The 20035-nt window shown below is 40.3% G+C and overlaps 1 protein-coding gene across 1 annotated transcript in view; it reads left to right on the forward strand.

Annotated features, from left to right (window-relative positions):
- The window catches only part of LOC109000720, a 33831-nt gene extending 15891 nt beyond the window's left edge, over positions 1-17940 (forward strand). Inside the window, exons 21-25 of the mRNA XM_035695444.1 lie at positions 6319-6418; positions 13165-13333; positions 13818-13900; positions 14044-14120; positions 17425-17940. Coding sequence (XP_035551337.1) covers positions 6319-6418; positions 13165-13333; positions 13818-13900; positions 14044-14120; positions 17425-17596 — 601 coding nt within the window. The 3' untranslated portion in view covers positions 17597-17940. The remainder of the gene's footprint in view (positions 1-6318; positions 6419-13164; positions 13334-13817; positions 13901-14043; positions 14121-17424) is intronic.
- Positions 17941-20035: the final 2095 nt, after the last annotated feature.

The raw sequence follows: 20035 nt of genomic DNA on the forward strand, positions 1-20035 counted from the left end.
TGTTGCACTCATTCCACAATTGCTGGGGCAGTCAATTATAAAGCTTATCGTCCTATAAGCTTTGCTAATCATTTATACAAGATTCTAGCTAAAGTACTTGCCAATTGATTGAGTATGCTAATGGAGAACATCATTCCAAAGCCCCAAAATGCCTTCGTCAGAGGTAGACATATCGTAGATTCGGTGCTTATAACCAATGAATGCCTCGATAGTAGGCTCAACTTAGGGGAACTAGGGCTACTTTGCAAATTAGATATGAATAAGGCCTATGGCCATGTCAATTGGGAAATCTTGTATTATATGCTAGGAAGATGTGGCTCTGGGGATAACATTGCATATCTTGGCATGCTTCTTGCTATTTGTGAATGGTTTCCCAGAAGATTTCTTTAGTAGCTCGGTACTTTTTGTCAGAATTATGGAAGCTTGTACCAAGATAATGTCAACTATAGAGGACAAACAGTTTTCTTACTGCATCTTCTGTGGGATCTGGCAACATGGACACACTAAATATTTCTCATCTTTTTTTTTTTTCTTTTGCGTACGAGACTCTAATATTTTTTCGGGCAAATCCGGATAATATTCAATATCTATGGCCATTTTTCTTTTGCTTTGCAGTTGTTTTTGTCGAAGTTGGTCTGAATACCCTTTCCATAGGGATTGCTCTCCTTATATAGAAGGAATTGTACACAATATATGCCAGATTTCTAGTGCCTAGTATCTATACAAGGTAACTATTTACACGGTTATGTGTATATCTAGCTAGAAAGGAAAGTATTTAACTATAAAGGAAAATGTTACTAAAATACAATAATCATATATCAAATTCATATCTTCGTGACAGTTTTTGGCCTGTAAATAAATTTTAAAAAGTCGGGATTGGTTCTTGTGGAAGATGTTCCTAATATGGTGAGCCAACTAATTTATTGGGTTGCAAGGTGTCCTAGTTGCCTATAAAAGATCTTAGTCTATCTCTTGGACCCTCTTTCAAGGCTAAGTCTATTTGAGGTGGTGTGATTGAGAAGATTGAGTGCATAGCGGCTTATTGGAAGAAGATGTAATTTTATAAAGGCAACACGATCACTTTGATTAATAGTACATTTCTAATTTACCTACATATACTTTTTCATTTTTCCCCTCCTTACTAGTGTGGCCAAACAACCGATTGCTGGGGGAGTTTATTCAAAATTTGTTTGTGTCCAATGGGTATTTACTTGGGAAATGCTTGTGGCAGTATCAACTTAGAAGGAAGCTCGATAGAAAGTTGTAGTGGATTACAAGTACAATGGTGCTTGAGGCCAATGAGGTATATGGACCACATGGGGTAGGGTTATGGAAAAATATCACAATAGGGTGGGCATTCTTCGCTAGACACACGAAACTTGAGCTGGGCGATGATCAGGTTTTGGTATGACCTATGGTTTGGTGAGAGAGCTCTCAAGGAAGCTTTTCTAGAAGCATATAGGATTGCGAGGATGCACTTTAGTGGCTAATCTATTGGTATTGTCCAATGGCTTCCCCCGGTGGCATGTTAGTTTTTTTCAGAGCGGCCCGATTAGTTTTGTATTTCGTGCATTAATAGACCTTTTCTTTCTCTCTCATTGCTATGTCTTTTCGTCTTCCATTCCCGATGCTTCTTGCCTGGAATAATCCTTAATCTTTTATCAGTTTTATTTTGTTTGCGATCCCTCTTTTTCTTTTAGCAATTTCATTTTGGGGATTGCTTATTTTTCCTTAGTTTAGTTGAAGATGGATAGTAGTTTTTGGAAAGAAGCAAAGTTGTTTGTGTTCAGAAGAAAATGTGGCAACTTCTTCTGTATCTCTAAAAGAGCAAGAAGATAATGAAGTCTCTTTACCTTTCTGGAGGGACGGTAGTTTGGATGGCCAAGGTGGTGGAGGATTGTTTGAGGAATTTGGGAAAAATGGATTCTTACCAAACTAGAAGGGAAGGAGATAGAGTTTTCAAGGTTCAAAGAGGATAGAATTCGTATGGTAGGTTTGTGAAGTTGATCGAGTATGGTACTGGTACGGGAAAGGGTATTTTAGTGATTCCCAAAGGGCAGAAAGGGAGTGGATGGGCTGGTTTTGTGAGGAATATGAGAGAGATGGTCGGTTCACCTTCCTCTGTTTCTGCTCACAATAACAGTAATTTTTAACAAGGTGTTGCTTCATGGGATCCTAGAGGTAAAGAGGTGCTTACATCCACTTCTCACAGAGGTGCAACCTCTTTTGGTGAAGCTTCTTATGTGTTGGCATTGTTGAAGCTAGTGCGTGGGCATTCTAGTTCACACCAGAAGGGTGGTAATGGATATCAAAGGAAGGAGGAGATTGCGTCGGAAGGAAGAAATTGGAAGGATGGTTTGATCGTAGAGTCCTGGGAATTAAATTGATGGCGGAACTGTTGGTTGGCCTTCCAAGCTGTTGTAGAGACTTGGAGAAGTGGAAGGGTCTCTATGGCATATACGAACATAGATAATTGGCTGGAAGGAGAAGTTCGATTCTTTGCTGAAAAAGGTAGATGGAGGCTTGGGCTTGCTCATGGGCTTGGGCCAGGTTTCGGTGGTTTCTAAAGAAAATAAGAAGGCATCGAGGGCGTTGTTTGGGCCTATGGTTGCTAAGAAAGGAGTTGGGTTGGATACATGCCTTGTTACCAAGTTTGTCCATTGGAGGCCTAAAATTCTTCGTATGCAGTAGAAATCTTCAGGCCCTTTAGGTGTGGTGGAGGCTCAGCCCAAGTGGATGGTGGTTCCAATGGAAGCTTAGTCTTCACAGAATGGATTGACGGTGGCGGGCAAATCTTTTGGGGGCATTCTGATGTTGAGTTTCACAGAGGCAACACTTTGTTGATAGAGATCCAAGAGGCCGTCATGTGTAGAGGTTCAGCCTAGTCCAAAGACGACTCAGATGGATGGGCTTACAACTCAAAAAGGGTAGATGACGGAAGGAGATTATTTTGGGGGCTCTCTGATGGTGATATTTTCTCCGGCGAGAGGGAGGAAGTCGTTTTCTCCTGTTCCTGGGGTTGCGTAGATTGATTTTATCGTAGAGAAGGGCAGTGAGGAGTCAATGCAGTCATTATCGTCTGTTTAGTTATGTAATGGTGGTGTTGAGCAGATGGTAGGGGGTGTGATATTGGAGGAGGCAGATGGTGGTAAGGGGCTAAGGGTGAATGCTCCTTGGTTTGTCGAGATACATGATTCAGGGGTCCCTTGCACCCAGTTTAATAATATAGATATGCAGTTGGCTCTTTGTGGAGGTGAAGATTTTGAGGTAGGTGAATTTGGTGAAATATTTGAATTAGATGAGGATTATGCTCTTGATCCATTGTGTTCAATTTCTCTAGGGATTGATTGGAATAATAAGGAGTGATTTGGATTCAGAGATGAGTTGAGATGGGTTGAGATGGTTTGTGAATAGTAAAATAAAAGTTAAATTATTTATTGTATTTTGTGTGGAAATTTGGGAAAGTTGTTTTGAGATTTGAAAAAGTTGAATTGTTTATTATATTTTGTGAAAATTTGGAAAAGTTGTAATGATGAGATGAGTTGAGTTGAGTTGATGTGAGTTTTGAATGCAAACGAGGCCTAAATCTTCTGATTGTGTGTTGAGGAAGGTGAATGAAATCAAGGATTGTGTGAGAGTTTCTTGTGATGACTTTGAAGAACAATTTAGAGCCCTCCTTATTGCTATTGAGGCTGGTCAACTTTCTTTGGCTAGATCTGCTTTAAAAAAAGAGAGGGAATCAAAGAGATTGTCGTGCTGTGTTAATTATAATGGTAGGGGAGGAAGTGCCTTTAGAAATAAAGGCAAGGAGAGGGCTGCCAATGGTTATCAATGAAACTAAGATAATTTCTTGGAATGTTTGGGGGCTTAATGATTTTAGAAAACGTCTCTGGGTGAAGAATTTGATTTGTAAGTGGAGGGTTGGTGTTATTTGCTTACAGGAAACCAAACTGAAGTTTGTTAATCAATATTGTTAATAGTTTGTGGAGTTGTTATTGTGTGGGATGGGTTGAGTTGGTATTGAAAGGGGCAACAGGGGGTATAATTGTTGTGGGATAAGAGGGTGGTGTAGTTGATTGATCATTATGTGGGAGAATATTTGGCGGCCTGCCATTTTAGGAGTGTGGACAATGGTTTCAAATGGGCCTTTGCAGGTGTTTATAGTCCGAATTTGGATAGTAGTAGGAGTATTTTATGAGATGAAATGGCGGGTCTTTGCTGTTGGTGGGATCTCCCTTGGTGTTTTGGATGAGATTTTAATATTACTTGATTTTCTAGCGATCTAGTGGTGGATTCTCATTTTTCTCATCCTATGACAATCTTTTCGGATATGATTTTCGAGTTAGATTTGATTGACTTACGGATGGTGGGAGGGGATTTTACGTGGTCCAATGGTAGAGCATGGCCTAGGCTGGACAGATTTTTGGTTTCGGCTTCTTGGGAAGCTCATTTTTCGGATTTGAGTCAGAAAAGACTACCGAGAATTTTATCCCATTATGCTGGATTGTGGGGGTATTCTCAGAGGGCATATGTTTTTCAAATTTGAAAATGTGGCTGGAGGATGAGGGCTTTGTGGATAGGGTGAGGATGTGGTGGTCTTCGTACACTTTTTCTGGTCCTCTGAGTTATGTTCTGGCTGGAAAACTCAAAGCGTTTAAACAAGATTTGAGGAAATGGAATGAAGAGGGGTTTGGGAACTTGGATGGTAAGAGGAAGCTTCTTCTGGATCAGTTGCAGTGTTTGGAGGATAGGGAGTTGTTGGGGGATTTATCCGGGGAGGTAATGGAGAGAAAAAAGGGGGTGATTGCTGAATTAGAGTCGATCTTTTTAATGGAGGAAATTTCTTGGAGGCAAAAATCTTGGGTTTTGTGATTGAAGGAAGGTGATAAGTGTACAAAATATTTTCACCAAATGGCAAACTCTCATCGAAGAAATAATGCTACAGAAATCCTTCATTAAGGTGATAACATTCTTTTGGATCAAGAGGCTATCAAGGAACATATTGTGAATTTTTATGAGCAGTTGTTTAGGGAAGATTTCTCTTGGAGATCCAAGTTAGACGGGCTGTTTTTTGACTCTATTGACCAGGTACGTGCAGAGAGGTTGGAGAGTTTTTGAAGAAGTTCTTGATGTGGTTAGAGAATGGCAAGGGACAAGGTTTTGGGTCTGGATGGTTATTCAATGGTTTTTTTTTCAAGCTTGTTGGGACATAGTGCGAGAATATTTCATGAAGGTTTTTCTTGAATTTCATTCATTTATGAAATTTGAGAAAAGTTTCAATGCTACTTTTATTGCACTCATTCCTAGAAAGGTGGGGTTTTTTTTCTACAAAAAAAACCCACCAAAGCAGATCCATAGTTTTCAGTTTTTGATTCTCAATGGTTTCACCTTCCTGATGTATAATGTTAGCTAAAATGTTTTTGGAAATTTTCAGAATATGTATATTTCGAATGCTTAGGTGACATGTTACAGATTCAGGAGAAATAAAGAGAAAATTTAGTAATAAAGAGAAAATGGCAAAGCCCTTGTATTTCGTAACTCTAAACAGTTATGGAAATATTACTAAATCTACTGTGGCATTCTCTTTCTTTTTTCTTTTTCCATATATGTTGGCTCTGTTATTATGTTCAACTTATTAATGCGTCAGGAAGTGACCAATGAAATTGAAACCTTTTTACTAGGTGTACTCCGTGTATACTTCCTGTGTAATTGGGCTACGCATATTTTTCAATCAATAAAATTTGATCTTATAAAAAATGAAAGTAAAACCCTTTCCTACTACTACTAATAAAAAAAAAAAAACCTTTTCCTACTACTGGCAAGGTCTAGTTTGGCACTATTGTTACGACATTAAATTGTTTTTTTTTTTTTGTTTAATGTCCTTTGAATCCTACAATCCCCACTGTTTTAGGCTCAGGTGGTGGTACTCCCAAGGTTTTTTGCAATGATAGCTTGTGAGCTATTAAGTCAATCAATCTGCTTCCAAGGACAGTTTTATAATTTGAATGGAAAAGACAGTATAAGTAACTGCTAATTTTGGATTTTATTTTTTCCTTCATCATTATTCTATGAAAGATGACTCAGTTTGTAGTTAAATGCATGCCTTTTCTATCTGATATATATTTTTTGTTATGTCCTTTTTTGGCTATTTATTTTTCATTTGTCGTATTTTTTGAAAGATCGACATTGGAATTAGAAACTGATATGAGATATCTGATTTAACTAAGAGATAATTGGTGTACAATTAGCATAGACAGATGTTATTTATGTACAAGAGGCATCAACAGTCATGATATTTATTTATGTCCCCAAAATCAGGAGGCCCATAAAAGCTGCATTGGCTGCTGCCTCAGAGCATCTTGCTGGTTTGCTTCCTCTTCATCTTGTCTACAGTCAAGCTCATGGAACTGCTATTGAGGTATGTCATATGTCATTATGAGAAAACTATACTGATGCATTGTGTTTTATAATGATTTAATAATCAAAGTAGCACTGACAGGTCTAGTTAGTTTTCCCTCTGACTGTAATGATGAGGTTATATGATGATCCTATTGTGCTGGCATTGATCTTCCATGTTCTAAGGCCTGCACTCACTGCAGTTAGCAACATGCAGCTCCAGTTATTTCGTTTCATATGCTTCTATGGGTATGTGTGTGTAGAACACCTTAAGAAAAAATGCTGTTCCTCTGATGCATTATCAAGAGATGAATGAATCTGCAGAGGTGGGGGGGGAGGGTTGTGTTTCTCACTGCATTGATAGTAAGATTCATATGGAATAAAGTAAAAGATATGGTCCCATTTTTTAAAATATTCCGGCTAGAAGTAGATATCTGCGATTCCTCTCGATTTGTAATTCAATTTGTACAGGTTTTCTGTACCAAGGGTTTGAATCCCTCTCTTTCCGCTTTTGTCAATGAACATGACAGGTATAGGAACCACTAAAGGTACTAAAGAAACAAGAATAACAACTACTAATTCATCAGCTAATCATGACTTCCTATAAACTTATATTTTGGGAGTATATTTATGCACTTGCTCATGATCATGGTTTGAATATATCTATTTTTTTGGAAAATGTAGTTTATGATAATAAATCTAGTTTACTGATTGTAAAATTTTAATTACGCAAATGTATCAACAGAATCATTTGATGATGGTCTCTAATATTTTCTCTCCTAAAAATTCTCTCCGTACAATATTTTCTTCTCTTAGTTTTCTTGTGCATTGCTGCTGCGTTGGTACTTTCTTATGGTGATTATCATGTAGTCCAGTGGTGATTAGCATGTAGTCTAGTGTATTCCTCTGAATCATTAGGTTTGCATTGGCTGTGGGTTGGTTTTAGATGGGGTTGTGCAAGGAGGTATTCATTGATCAGAAATTGTTCGAGCTCAAAAAGGAGAATGCAAAGTGGTGGAGGATTATAGAAAGTAGTCATCGCGGGGTGAAGTACATTTCAGTGGACGGGGAAACTCTAGGCTGGCTGGGTTCTATGGTGAAGGATTGTACAGTAACAGTGGGTACTCAGGAGTTTCTGCAAACTCGTAGAAAAGGAGACACTGTGATAATAGTGAGGAAGGGACATAACTTTAATGGTAGTTTTATTTCCATTTCAGAATTTGGTCGTGATAAGAGAAGAGGTTTGCTAGTGATTCCGGAAGGAAGGAAGGGGGAGGGATGGAAAAAGCTTGCTGACATTTTAATGGAGATGGCTGATTTTCAGATAGTTGCTGCAAAGAAGAACAATGGTGAGGGAGGTGTTCCATCATCGTTGGCAGGTGGGGCAAGGACGTACAGTGAAGTGTTGAAGAAGTTACCGTATCAGGATGCGTTAGTGGTGTCAGGTGTAACCATACCTGAGGACGTGCAGCGGCATGGTGTGGCAGAAAGCAGTTTGGCGGGGCTAAATGAGGAAAGTATTTTGAAGATGTTAACGGGATTGGAGGAGAAGATCGGCATTGTGCTAGATGAAATAAATCATCTAAAACGCTGTGTTAAAGGCAAGGAGGTGATGGGCCGAATTGGTGGGCCTGGTATGGGGCTGAGCAGAACAATGGGCTTGGGCAAGGGTCAGACTTCAGGCCCTGTGAAGGTCTGGAGGGCAGTGGAGATAGCCGGGTCGGGGAAGGGTCTCGGATCCGTGATATCGGACCAGGGAAAGAGAGTGCCGCCGATAACCTCATTACCGGCAACCCTGCCGGCACAGAAGTGGCCGACAACCTCGGTCGACCCCTCTGGTGAGATGGGAAACGAGATCCGCCTCGGATCCGAGATTTCGGACCAGAGCCAGGATGCTTCTGTGGCGCCGATAAATGGATTATCGGCAACCCTGCCGGCACAGAAGCTGCCGACACACTCGGACGACCATTCAGGTGAGGCGGCGAAGGAGGTCCGACGGGAAGAGACAGAGGAGGGGGAGTTTCTGGCGTTAGAGAGTGCGTCTGCGTCTTTGTCTTCAGAGCTATTGTTGGGAAATGTATTCTCGGAATTTTGTGTGGTGGACGAAGCTCCAGAAGAAGGGCATGAGCAGTCTGGGTTGAGGGATAGAGAGCTGCATCGTTGTGGGGAGATGCTTTCGCGGGACAGCAACGTGATTCAGAGTGGTCTTCCACTTTTGGTGAGGAGCAGTTCTGATGAGTTAGTTGATGGGGTTGATTCTCTTATTAATAATATGGGTGTAAATGGTGAAACAAATAAACTGATGGTTTCGGTGATTCCCAAGAACAGTATTGGGGAAGAGGGGACTCTTACTCCTTTATGTACACTCCCTCCCAGTGATTATGGGAGTTATTCGACGCATTGGATTTTTAAAAAGGTAGAGGAGTTACAGAAAATATTCGGGGTTTCTTTTGGAGGTTATGAGGAACAATTTATGGCCCTTTTAGTGGCTATTGAAGCTAGCCGTTCAAAATCAGCCTCAAAGCAAGATAGGGAACTTAAACGCCTAACATGCTCCATCAATTACGATGTCAAGGAGGGGAGTAGTGGAAGGGTTAGATCAAAAGGGAGGGGTAAGTTAAGTTTTAATGAAGCCTAAGCTCGTTTCTTGGAATGTAAGGGGTCTCAATAATAGGGAAAAACGCCTTCGGATCAAAGCTCTATTGAGACTATGGAAGGGAGATGTGATATGCTTGCAAGAAACAAAGTTGGGTCTTATTGATAGAAGTATTGTGCGTAGTATTTGGGGATGCCCTTATTTGGGTTGGTCTTATTTAGCCTCTCAGGGAGCATCAGGTGGAGTATTATTAATGTGGGATAAAAGAGTGGTTGAGGAGATTGAGGAATGTGTTGGAGAGTTTTCGGTTTCGGTGTTGTTTAAAAATGTGAGTGATGGGTGGATTTGGGCTTTTGCAGGGTCTTATGGTCCTAACATAGATAGTGATAGACGACGGTTGTGGGAGGAGTTGGCGGGAATACACTCTTTATGGGATGTGCCGTGGTGTATGGGGGGTGATTTTAACATTATTCGCTTTCCTAGTGAACGATCGGGGCATCATCGACACACTTTGGCCATGGCGGAATTCTCTGAGTTCATCTTTGATATGGATCTTATGGACCTCCCCTTGGTGGGTGGTGAGTTTACTTGGTCTAATGGCCGTGTTTGGTCGAAATTGGATAGATTTCTTGTCTCGCCATTATGGGAAGCACACTACCCAGAAGTTAGCCAGAAAAGGTTAGCTAGAGTCAGTTCAGACCATTTTCCCATCCTTTTAGATTGTGGTGGTATTCAAGGGGGTCGCCGGTACTTCAAGTTTGAGAATATGTGGCTTAAGGTAAACGGGTTTGTAGAGATGGTGAGAAATTGGTGGACTTCATACCAGTTTAGCGGCACTCCGAGTTTTATTCTTGCAGGTAAGATGAAGGCTCTAAAGCAAGACCTGAAGAAATGGAACTTGGAAGTTTTTGGTCATATTGACAATCAGAATTGGAAAGGGTTTTGCTGTTAGAAGAGACTTCATGGCGTCAAAAATCCAGAGCCCTCTGGTTGAAAGAGGGTGATAGGTGTACGAAGTTTTTCCACAAAATGGCTAATTCTCATCGACGCAATAATGCGATTGAGTTGTTACATTCAGGTACACAGGTGCTATCTTCTTCGGCTGATCTAGAAAGTCACATTGCACATTATTATGAGACTCTGCTTACCGAACCAGCAACTTGGAGGCCGAAGTTTGATGACTTACCGTTTGAGACAATTGATTCACAGCTGGTTAATGTATTGGAGAGACCTTTTGTGGAAGATGAGATCTTCAAGGTCATATCTGGTATGGTTAAGGACAAAGCGCCGGGCCCGGATGGTTTTTCAATGGGTTTCTTTCAAACTTGTTGGGATGTGGTGAAAGGTGATGTCTTGCGGGTGTTCAGTGAATTTCATGCTTATCAAAAGCTTGAAAAATCACTTAATGCGACTTTTATCGCACTCATTCCAAAGAAAAGTGGGGCGTCGAATATTGAGGATTTTCGTCCAATAAGTTTGATTAGCAGTGTCTATAAGATTATTTCAAAGGTCCTTGCTAACCGGCTCAGTCTAGTGCTGGAAAATATTATCTCCAAGCCCCAGAATGCTTTTATTCATGGGAGATATATACTTGATTCGGTGCTCATTGCAAATGAGTGTTTGGATGCTAGGTTGAGGGAGGGAAGTCCAGGTATTCTTTGCAAGCTAGACATGGAGAAGGCTTATGACCATGTGAACTGGGATTTCCTTTTGTATTTATTGAAGAGGTGTGGCTTTGGAGATAGGTGGATTTCCTGGATGCGTTTTTGCATTTCAACGGCCCGGTTTTCAGTGTTAGTTAATGGCACTCCTGCAGGTTTTTTTTATAGTTCGAGGGGTTTGCGACAGGGTGATCCTTTATCTCCCTTTCTTTTTGTCATAGTTATGGAGGCGCTGAGCAAGATGTTGCAGGCTACTGTTAGTGGGGGTTTCTTATCTGGTTTTCAGGTGGGAAATGGCTCTGGTAGCTCTTGTATCATTTCACATATTCTTTTCGCAGACGACACTCTGTTGTTTTGTGAAGCGGATAGGAGTCAGGTCCAAACTTTGCGTGCATTATTACTTTGTTTTGAAGCAGTATCAGGACTCAAGGTGAATCTTGACAAGTCTGAGATGGTACCGGTGGGGGTGGTCCCTAATATACGCAATCTAGCTAGTCTTTTGGGTTGCAGGGTGTCCTCGCTCCCAATGAAATACCTGGGCCTTCCGCTAGGTGCTACTTTCAAGAGTAGAGCTATGTGGGATGGGGTGGTCGAAAAGATAGAAAAAAGGTTGGCTGGATGGAAAAGGGTGTATCTTTCGAAAGGGGGTCGTCTCACTCTTATCAAGAGTACCCTTACAAATCTTCCCACTTATTTTTTATCCCTTTTTCCTATGCCTGTTGGGGTGGTGAATAGAATCGAGAAACTCTTCAAGGCATTTTTATGGGGAGGCTTAGGGGAGGAGAAGAAAGTTCATTTGGTTAATTGGAAGTCAGTATGTTCTCCAGTTGAGTATGGGGGGTTGGGTGTGTGTAATTTGAGAACTTTTAATAAAGTGTTGTTGGGGAAATGGCTTTGGAGATATCATATGGAAGAGGGTTCTTTGTGGAGGGAAATAATAGATGCTAAACATGGAGTTGATTGGGGTGGTTGGTGTTCTAAAGAAGTGAGAGGGGGGCATGGAGTGGGGCTATGGAAGTTTATAAGAAAGGGGTGGATTATTTTCGTAAATCATATCCGTTTTGTCGCAGGCGAGGGTAACCGAATCAGTTTTTGGCGAGATGTGTGGTGTGGAGAGCACGCATTGGAAAGGGTGTTTCCAGCTTTATATCGTATTGCAGTTAACAAGGACGTGTCTGTGGCGGAAGTGCGATTATTTGCACATGGCTCGCATCAGTGGAATATTCTGTTTAATAGAGATATTCATGATTGGGAATTATCTATGGTTTCAGATTTTTTCAGCTTGTTACATTCTTTTGGGTCTACTATGGCACAACAAGACAGCTGGAAATGGAGGCTCCAGGATCATAAGAAATTCTCAGTAAAAGCGTATTATAAAATTCTGATTTCTCAGGATCACACCTCATTCCCATGGAGGAACATTTGGAGGTCTCGAGTGCCTTCTAGAGTTGCTTTTTTTGTTTGGAATGCTGCCCTTGGGAAGATCTTAACCACGGATAACTTGAGGAAAAGAGGATGTGTTGTATTGGATTGGTGCTACATGTGTAGGAAGAATGGAGAATCGGTAGATCATCTTTTACTACATTGTGATGTAGCAAGAGGGCTATGGGATGAGATTTTTCGACGGGTCGGGGTGGATTGGGTAATGCCTAGGAGAGTGGTGGAGCTCATGGGTTGTTGGAGAAAATTGCAGGGCAGTCATCAAGTGGCAGCAGTTTGGAGAATGATTCCGTTGTGTATCATGTGGTGTATTTGGACGGAACGGAATATGCGCTGCTTCGAAGACAAGGAACGAACAATGTTGGAGCTGAAGAATTATTTTATGCACACTTTATTGCTTTGGTTTTCAGCTATTGTATTAAATGGGGATGATATACATGAATTCCTATCTTTAGTTTAACACTCATAGAATGTATCTAGGTGTTCAAATGTATACTTCCGGTGTACTAGGTATATGCCTATTTCATTCACATCAATAAAGTTTATATCTTACTTATCAAAAAAAAAGAATCATTTGATGATTTTCACAATGACTGCAAATCCTTCTGATATAATTTGAGAATACAAATTCTTGTTGCATCCTAAAAATGGATTTTGGTTATAGGCCCTGGGGGGGTGGGGGTGTTGCTCACTGCATCAATAGAAACACTCATATGGAATAAAGTAAAAGGTTAGGTTTAATATTGTTTTGATAAGTAAAAGATTGGATTTAATATGAAAATGCCATACATGCGTTTGTACAGCCTTCTCATTAGGGGCTGGTGCTTGAATTACTAATAGCTTTAATATCTGTGTGGCATTCTTGTATGCTTACCATTTTAAAATTTGATTATTACCTCTCTCTCTCTCTCTCTCTCAGTATGTGCTTTTGTCTTTGTATGTGTGGGAGTGCATGTGTACACTCATTTATGCTGAGGCTTTTGGAAGTGTTTGTCTGTGGAAGTTTGCATTTCCTGTCGTAATTTGGTTGAACTGCTATTTTTTAGAAAATTAATGTCTGCAATTTGGCAGGATTGGATATGGTCAGTAGGATGCAACCCTTTTTCCGTTACTTCTCAAGGCTGGCATATATCACAGTTTCAGTCTGATACAATTGCCCGGAGCTATATCATCACAACGCTTGAAGAGTCTATTCAACTGGTTAATTCAGCCATTCATCTTCTAGTCATGGAGCATACAAGTATCCTTTCAATTAGCTGTATACGCCATGTATTTGGATAGTGCCTTTGTGCTCATTAATATTATCTTATGAAAAAAGTATTGCAACAAATGAACAGTACGAAGTTTTCTCTCTGAAAAAAGTCAGAATTCTCGGTAGAATGGTGAGATGAGGAAGGGAAACCTAGTTTACCAATCCATATAAGATCTCCTTGTCAGAGGTGAATGATGTTATTGGATCTGGTCTGGCAGTAGCTTTATGTATTTAGTACTCAACTGCATTACTTTAAGTTATGGCCTCTCTCTCTCTCTCCCTCTCTTTTTTGTGTGTTTTGGGGTGGGGGTTTTTGGGGAGTAAATATTATTATAGCCTAGTGTTTAACAAATAATTGTTTCCACTTATATGAGTATATAACGATGTATTTAAAAGTTGTTAAAGTTTTCTTCTACTGTGCAATAAAATTTTTCTTCTAGTTTCAATTGATGGAAACTTAACCAAAAACCAGTGGAAAATACCTTTGGACTCTTTCAGGGTCAGGAGCGTGAGCTAGTGAACAAATATAATCATGTTGTAAGCTTGTGGAGAAGGGTGAGTAGCTTATTCTTATTCTGCTCAGTATTTACTCTGCCCTTTAGCATTTCTCTGGTTTCTTCTTTTGTTGTCATATATTTATTTCATTTTTGTTGAATCTGTTCACTGTTACAATCGTATAGAAAAATGTGTCTTTTCAGGTTTCAACTGTTACTGGAGAATTGCGTTATGTGGATGCCCTAAGACTGCTATATATTCTAGAGGAAGCATCGAAAGGGTAGGCACTTGAACCTGAAACTTAATTTGTTGTTACCGTTGGTCATCAATAGTGGGTTAATGAAAATCTCCTTGAGCGAAAAATAAAGAAGAAAACACTGTATGTGCCTGTGTGGTGTAAGCTTCGTGTAATTAAACCTTCCTGCCGTCCCTAGAAAGTAGTCAATCACTGTTTGTGGAGCAGTGTACGTTAAGTGCATGACGACAGTATATAGTGCTTGTTTATTTTGTCTCTAGACATGCCATTATTAGAAGGACCTGGACTTCAGAAAGCAAGCCATATAATATATGGAAAAAACTACTTTGTCTCCCAATTGTACTGCTCAATTTGACCGCTTGACAATTTTTTTTTTAAAGAAGGGATTTTAAGTGTATTGGGATATTTTTTTTTTTTTTAAATATTTAAATATATTAAAAGAACGTGAAAAAAAAACCAAAAAACAAGAAGCGGTCAACTTGAGCGGGCTTGTTAGGGACCCCGGTCTTGTCCCTAACACTAAGGTCCACTGGCTCGTCTTGGTGATGATGGTGACCGAGTGTTCTTGCTAACTTGCTTTGCCTTCCACAAAAAGATGGTGTTTGAGTGATGGGATGATGATGTATTTGGGTAGGCTAAGTGTTTAGGCTAAGGCAAATCAATGTGGTCGGCTAGACTTGTTCTTGAGTGAAGTGCCAAGATGATGGAGGCTAGGGTTGAATGGGTGAGATGAGGTTATGATTCGGGTTGGAGGCAACTAGGGATGTCATGGGCTATGGTAGAATAGGGTTGGTGTGGTCTTGGAAGATTGGCTTAGGATTATGGGTGTTTGATGCAATGAGGATGGCTTAAGGGTTACCCTTAATGTTTGGGCCACTTGGATGGTGATTAGGGTAGGTATGGTGAAGGGTAGCTAGGGTTTTGTGAGGTGGCTAGGGTGGATTTCGAGATTTGGAAGAGTTGGCTTAAGGTTGGAGTTTAGGATGATGTTAGGGTTTAGGAATGAGGTGGAAGAGTGATGCTAGGGTTTGGTTGGCTAGGGTTGCCGAAATTATAAGGATTAGGGTTTTGGATGTTGGATGGCTAAGATGAAGAGATTGGGTTGACTTGGTCTTTGGGAAGGTTGGCTAGGGTTTATGGTGGATGACTTTATGATGGCCAAATATGGTTAGTGGATGGTAGGGTTAGGGTTTTATGACTTTGGTAGATGATGGGCAATTATGGGAATGTGAACTAATATGGAAAGTAGGGTAACACTAGGGTTGGCCGAATGGTGTATGATGGAGTGGGGCTATGTGTGTTTCGGCTAGGGCAATGTGTATGGAGGGAACAATTTATGGAAAGTTGACAAACTTATGGAAAGGATGACAAACACTATGGTGGATGAGAATGCTAAGTAGAATGGATCAAATGAGCAATGGAATGGATGAACGCTATGAATACTCAAGAACAACTCAAGAACAATGCACATAAGATAATAAAATCAAAGATAGAAAATGGAAGACGAGATGGAATGGGAAAGTACTCATAAGATTAATGGATCTTTAGGGATTCACGAATTGCACCCTAAAGATGAAAAGAACAAGATAAATAGATTGAACTACACCTATTCACGAATTGCAAGGTGTGATTCTTTCTTAGGGGATTCACGAATCGCACCCCAAAGAGCCCAAGTGCCTTAGCACCGAATGGTGATCTCAAGAACAAAATAGTCTACCCACTAGGAATTTTGTCAAAAGATGTAAATGCAAAGCCTAAAGGTCTTATTTATAAGGATTACAACTTGGAAACCCCCAATAGGTCCATTGGAAAGTAAATAATTAAATAAAAATAAATAATAAAAAATAATATAGTTGGCATGGGTAAAGTTGACCCATGGCATGCATGAGCCCATGGGTGGGCTAGGCTGGCCCATGGCATGGGCCATGGGCATGGCTGGCATGGTTAGCATGGCTGCTGGCATGTGGCTGACAGGACCCTGGGCTGGTCTGGGCATTGGCAGGGCTGGCATGGCCCAGGCAGGGTGCCTGGGTGCTGGGCTTGCTGCGGCGCCAGCGCGCGCGCGGGACTGCTGCGCGCGGGGCATGCGTGCTGCGCATGCTGGCCATGCTGAACGGGCTGGCTTGGCATGCCCATGAGGCTGTTTTGGGGCTGTCTAGCCTTGTCTCCACATGGCTAGTGGCTTGGTCATGGGTCACAAAACATGGGGTCCTACCAGGGCTACTCTGGGCTGCAGAGTAGCCCGACTCATAATATATATACTCATAACATTTTTAAATATTGGTAAGTGTTGCTTGTAGGTGCTACCTGCCCTAAACGGGTGGGTAGCCAGCTTCCCTGCACCCTGCCCTCCGCCTGGGCGGGGTGGCAGATTTTGACTACGCCCTTGTCCGTCCTCAGCTCCTATTCAACGGGCGGGCAGATTGCCCTGCCCATTGCTCGGATCTCCCGCCGTTCAAAACCCAATCAACTCAAAATCAAACAAATAAACCCAAAAATTCAAACAAATCATCCTAAATAAGGGTATGAGGGAACCAAATCAACTCAAAACCAAACAAATCAACCCAAAGATTCAAACAGAGACCCAGGAGAGGGAGGGAGGGAGGTAGGTAGGTAGGTATCATCTTTTAATTCAAATTCGGTGTCCAAAACATTGTAATTACTGATGTGATAAATTCTGTTTGAACGAGTAATATATTTTACTCATAAAAATACTAATATGGTAAATTTGAAAGTGATAACTGCTGATGTGGCAAAATCCTTGCTATAGAATTTGAGGATAATGGTTGATACTTGGATAAATCCACCTGGTAGAACTTCCTAAGAATTCTAGGGGATCTTCATCCTAGCTCTATCAAGTTTCATGCTTGTTTGCATTGTGTAAAAACATTTTTCAATGTTATTGGAATTTGGGCTATTTTCAAATCTCTTCGGGACAGTTTGTTTGTATATTAGATAGCACAACGGGAAGGACAATGATGAAAAATGAAGCTGTTTATGAGAATTTTTCCCGTCTATCTCTTGTTCGTCCTGAATTCAATTAGACCTTGAGAGTTAGGATTTACTTCCTAATTGCTCAGTTGGGCAGAGATACGTGTCCTACAAGGTTGTATAACAAGAACACAAGACCTATTTCGTTTAATGCTCTTCTGAGCATTTCTTGTCACTGAATTAATAACTGGTGTCATTCTTGTGCGTTGCCTTGTAAGAAAGTCAATTTGAATGATTGCCTTTCACCATTGAAAATAGAATTTGAAATAGCAAAGGCAAGCATTTGATTCATGTTTGTAAGTAAAGATGGCTTATTTGTGAATTTCATCTCTCACAGGTTTGTTGATCAAGTAAATGCAACTATAGCCCTTCTCCACCCAATTCAGTGCATGAAGGAAAGAAAAGTACATGTAGTGCTCGACGTGACTACAATTCCTGCTTTCTTGGTTGTTTTAGGCATCCTCTATATTGTGTTGAGGCCAAAACGACCAAAGCCTAAAATTAATTGAGTTTCTGAGAAAAGGTAATTACCGTAGAACATTGTGTATTTGAACAGCTTTAGGTGGTTCAACGTTGATCAATTTAGGCTTCCGGGAATGGTATTTTTTTTTTTTTTGTTTTGGGGGGGGGGGGTTGGTTGGTTGCCTTTCGTTTCCCCTGTTAAAATCATACAGTTTTACCCCGTCATAAAGGTGTAATGTTTGAGGAATTAAACTAGGAATATAATGCTTACTTGATGCTTGTGTAACTTGTCTGTAATTTTTTTAAAAACAAACTCTATTCGAATGGTCTGCCGGAAAAGTAGGAATACAATGCGGTGAAATAGCCACCCAGCCAAAATTTAGAATGGATTTGTTTCTGACTTCTGCTAGCCCTTTTCTCAAATTCTCACCGACCTGAATAATGGGTGCATACATTTTGAGTACATATAAATCCGTACATCTCGTAGTGACAATGGAAGCAGTAATTTTACCTCTAATTGCATAGTTACGTGCAGAACCCGGTTCCTTTTGTGCAGTCTCTTCACAATTTTTCTGTACAAGGCAAAAATAATGACCGCAAATTTAATGAGCAAAAGTGCAACCGATATAGAAATTAACGATCAAAATTTATATGAGAAATAGTGAATGTGAAATAGAAGATAAAAGCTGTGATGAATCAAATCTAAAGATACGTAATCTAAACAGAGATAATTTCTTTTAGTAGGTCAATGATTTATTGCAACAGTACCTTTAAAAATAATATATTGGCATGTTCATATGATAAAACTTATTCTAATCGAGTGGTAAATATGTTGATTAGAGTCTAGATTAATTGGAACAAAAAGTTCGAAGTCTGCAAATTTGCAAGGTATGATGAGATCGATCTAGTTGAAGTAAATCAATCATAACTTTTGATTTTTATATTGGATTTCGGTGATATTGGTGTCGTTGGAAAGTTAACTCAATAAAAGATTGTAGGATATAAAACTTTTTATTTTTTTTTAATTTAAAACTCAAAAATAATTTAAACCTGTGATCATTATTTTTATTATTTATTATTATTTTTACTACTATTCATAAAATATCCATGATACTCCAACCCAAACACAAGTAGCAAAACGATTGGGGCTAACGATGAGTTGCGCTTGAATGGGGCTAATAGTACTGAACATCTTGTCCACATTTTCGAAAGTAATGTGTTACTTGTACGAAGACATTGGACTAGGTGTTGAATACCCCTCCCCGTTCAACCCAAAAAGCCAAGGTTTTCCTCTCTCTCTCTCTCTCTCTCTCTCTCTCTCTCTCTCATTCATATTTTAACCTTGTATTGAGATTACAGCATGGTACGTCTCATAGGTTCCCTTTACTAATGATGCAAGAAAGCGACTTAGCGAGAGTTTAATTCTAACATGGAAACATGGGTTCTAAAGTCCAAAATAGCCATTTCAAGAGTGTCTCCTTCCCAACCATCTCATAAAGCTTGTTTGTGATTGAAGTCACTCAGTTCAGTTAGCTACAACAATCTGCCGCAATTCCTTGTTGTCATGCGCGTGATCAAACCTTAATGGCATGGCAAAGGGGACCTATTGGCTATTGTTATTTAGTATTTACTATTGACCAACCTTATCATTATCAATATATAAAGTAATTTTCATTTGTTCCGTCTTCCCTATACCTAGCTTGGGCTGTAAACTAATGATATTTGGAAAGGACACTCGATTGCGATCCAAATCATAGAAGGTCTAAGAACCTCTAGGTCATAGTAGAGTAAACCATAAGTCTGGACCTAGTATTGAGATGATAAATTATTATTATTTTTAACATGGGGAGTGTAAGGAGATTTTTCCCTCAAGGCCCAAAAGGCCCTATCAAGCCCGGCCCAGGATAGAAAGTCGTGAACCCGGCCCACTAGGAGAATCCTCTATACATGACTTGTAGGAGGGATAGTGTTGCAAGGGATGAGACACGTCAATCTGAGACCCTCTCGGGTAGTATCCAATCATCGAGTGCTCGCCCACATGGCAGACGTGACATATGGAGAACTGTTGATCTACTGACATAGAAGACATGAACGAACCAGGAGAAAGGCAGATTAAGAGGAGAAGGTTGGAGAACCACATCGTATTAATGGCTCTGCCACCTGGATAACACGCTACATTAATGATGCTGTTGTAGAACCATGTCACATTAATGACGCCGTCGCAGAGTCATGCCACATTTAAAGATTCGACAAAAGGAACAATACGGTTTAGGGTTTAGGGTTTTAGGGTTTAGGGTTTTAGGGTTTTAGGGTTTAGGGTTTAGGGTTTAGGGTTTAGGGTTTAGGGTTTAGGGTTTAGGGTTTAGGGTTTAGGGTTTTGGGTTTAGGGTTTAGGGTTTAGGGTTTAGGGTTTAGGGTTTAGGGTTTAGGGTTTAGGGTTTAGGGTTTAGGGTTTAGGGTTTAGGGTTTAGGGTTTAGGGTTTAGG

The sequence above is a fragment of the Juglans regia genome, chromosome 11 (genome assembly GCF_001411555.2).
Source record: "Juglans regia cultivar Chandler chromosome 11, Walnut 2.0, whole genome shotgun sequence".
NCBI classification, from domain to species: domain Eukaryota; kingdom Viridiplantae; phylum Streptophyta; class Magnoliopsida; order Fagales; family Juglandaceae; genus Juglans; species Juglans regia.